Raw genomic sequence first — 3,036 nt, 5'->3', positions numbered from 1 at the left:
AGGAGACGAAAGCAGACCACAGAACATTGCTAGACAGCAGGAAAGGAGGTGAAAGGGGGCAATTTTAGAGAAGAAAATGTTTCGGTCACTACCTTGATTCGAACCCGGGACCTTTGAAAGAGAGGCCAACACCTTAACCTCTAGGCCACGAGAGCCCACGGCCAAGTTTTAACAAATAAAAATAACGACCTCTCTCTCTCTCTCTTTCTCTCTCTCTCTCTCTCTGTCTCTTTCTCTTTCTCTCACTCTCTCTCTCTCTCTCTCTCTCTCTCTCTCTCTCTCTCTCTCTGTCTCTACTCCGTGCGCGTGCGCCCGTGTGTGTGTGTGTATGTATGTGTGTGTGCGTGTCTGTTGATGGGAGATTGGTTTAGGGGGTTCTCTGTAAAGCTTTCATTTGTTTCTCCAAAGGACCAGTAAATCTTTGACACAGACCCCATAAAGTATTTCTACAAAACAAAACAAGGAAACAAACCAAAAATACAGCGGTGGTGACTTTGTTTTCTCTGAGATGTATTACGAATCATGAGTATTGCTAGGAAACTATGTACGTTATGCAGGATATAGATAAAAGTTTTAGTTTTAGTAGAGGTTTTACGGCGCTCGCAAATGCATAAGGTCATATGAGCGCCAGAAGAATAGAGGTGTTACAAGAGAGTAACAAAGATAAAAAAAGAACAAGGGGAGATAAGGACGACAGATGTTTGATATGAGCAAACCACACCAGAGCACCCGCCACACACCCACAATATAGATACAAGACAACAACCACGACAGCAACAAAAACAGCAGCTACAGACGGTGTCCGGGTAAGCAGAAACAAGAACAAAAGGCACAGAGGGTAAACGATACAATTTAACAACCAACTTTGCTTTTTTTTCATATGAAAATATCAGCATGCTTTATTGAAATGGCAATCGAAAAAAATCAAATGAAAAAGAGAAGGCTTTCAAATTCAAACATGAAAAAATACAACGAGAAAAAAATGAAAAAAATGTAATGAAGCAAAGGAAAAATGGATAAACAATGGACGTGTCAAGAAATGAACAAAAATCAAATAAAAGAAACTGTAACGATGCACAGGAAACGTGGATAAATTATCCGTGTGGGGAAATAGAAAAAAATAGAAACGAACCCCCCCCCCCAAAAAAAACCCCAACAACAACAAAAAAAAAACAAAAAAAAACTAACAAACCCATAAAAACACATATACGTGTGAAATGTTATCCATGTCAGGAAATAAAGAAAAAATCCAAAAAACAAACAAACAACAACAACAAAAAACACATACACGTGTGAAATGTTATCCGTTGTTGAATTTCCCCAACCGAGTCTGGCGGGTTACAAGATTTTGGCTGTTGATGGGCGTGGAGTAGTTGCTGGATTTCCGCAACGGTCGTTCGATCTGATGGCGAGGGGCATAACAGACGTTCAACGCATTGTCTGTGCAAGTCTGGAATCAACACCTTGTCTTTGAGCTTCTGTAGAAAGTCCGTTCCCGTCTTAGGTTCTTTACGGAACAGCAAGGCCCAGAGACAGAGTCCAAGAGAGTAGCTCTCAAGTTTAAAAACGTCATCAACTGGCTCGCCGTCGTCGTATTCCGGTGCCCAGTAGTGCAGAGTGCCTCCCCAACGCCTGGATCTGTTCGAGTTTTTGGGAAGAACCTGAACCTGTCCGAAGTCCCCCAGTACAGCGTTTCCACAGTGGCTGATGAACACATTTCTCAGCTTCAAGTCGCCGTGTACGATGCGGTGTTGGTGGAGAAAAGACACAGCGTCTGTTAACTGGGTGAAGTAGCGGCTAGCCTCATCGGTCGAGATATCACAGACAGCATGGGACAGATCGGAGCGGTGCAACTCCATCAAAATGGCGACTTCATCGGGACATTTAACAGCTCTCTCCATTTTTATAATATTGGGATGACGAACGTTTTGAAGAATTTGGACTTCTGCCTCAAACTCAAGCAAATTTCCTAGTTCCTCAGAATCCCTTTCATCGAGAAGGAAAGCAAGAAGCTTCATAGCTTTTTTGTTGTCAGGGTTGTTCACATCCGTAGCTCGATAGACCTTTGAGGAACTGCCACTACCCAAGGGTTTATAATCTAACGACACACCGAGCGCCTCTGTGACGTCACGATCCGCGTAAACTTCGAACACCGGTGGACGGAGACGACGCAACATCGTGCACACACTGAAGCTATAGATGGTAATACGACAGATCTAAGATAATCCCAGTTGTCTGTTGCTCAGAGATGTGGGGGGATAAGAAAAAATAGTCGTCGTACTTCCACCTTCAGTTCTTGAGATTAAAGATGGTTTGCCACAACACAAACACTGGGTTTTCCCCCTTCACTGTATATAACGAGGTGGAAAATTCCTCTGAATCAAATCCACAGTGCACTCGGGGATTCCAGGAATAAAATGATAAAATCAAGAAGTCAATTACCGTTGGTTTATAGTCCAAGAAATACCAACTGATATCCACAAACTCCTATACACTTTCCAGAAGTTACTGCACACGAGGATTTCAAGGGGGAGGGGGGGGGAATCAAGCGGTCACTTTTAAAAGCACGTGGTTGATAGTCCAGGAAAAAGATCTCCAGAAGTTATTACACGAGGATAGTAGGGGAAAAATCAAGCAGTCACCTTTAAAAGCACGTGGTTGATAGTCCAGGAATAAGATCTCCAGAAGTTACTGCACAACAATTCCAGGCGAAAAAAACAATAGTCGCTTTTAAAAGCACGTGGTTGATAGTCCAAGAAATACCAAATGATCTACAAAGTTATAATAAACTCTCCAGAAGTTGTTGTGACATAAGTTGACAGCTGAAGCGTTCAGAAAGCAAACGAAACGCACACACAGCTAAGACAAATGCGGCCGTTTTGCGTTGTTTTCTCGTGTTGCCAGAGAGGGCTTGACCACGTGACCAAAAAAAGGTACGGTCATCCAATCGGCGCTGCGGATTTAGTATTGTAATTTTATTGCCCGTTACAGTTTTTGAATCGTGACGTAATTGTTGGGATATCACGAGACTGCCCT

General features: G+C 42.9%; 1 protein-coding gene across 1 annotated transcript in view; it reads right to left on the bottom strand.

Moving 5' to 3' along the window:
• LOC101851824 (NUAK family SNF1-like kinase 2) overlaps positions 1–2,177 on the bottom strand; it is a 3,888-nt gene extending 1,711 nt beyond the window's left edge. The window contains exon 1 of the mRNA XM_005106455.3: positions 1,427–2,177. Coding sequence (XP_005106512.1) covers positions 1,427–2,177 — 751 coding nt within the window. The remainder of the gene's footprint in view (positions 1–1,426) is intronic.
• Between the last annotated feature and the right edge of the window lie 859 nt (positions 2,178–3,036).

Source organism: Aplysia californica, unplaced genomic scaffold, assembly GCF_000002075.1.
Source record: "Aplysia californica isolate F4 #8 unplaced genomic scaffold, AplCal3.0 scaffold00534, whole genome shotgun sequence".
Lineage (NCBI taxonomy): Eukaryota > Metazoa > Mollusca > Gastropoda > Aplysiida > Aplysiidae > Aplysia > Aplysia californica.
This window is presented reverse-complemented; position numbering and strand designations above follow the sequence as displayed.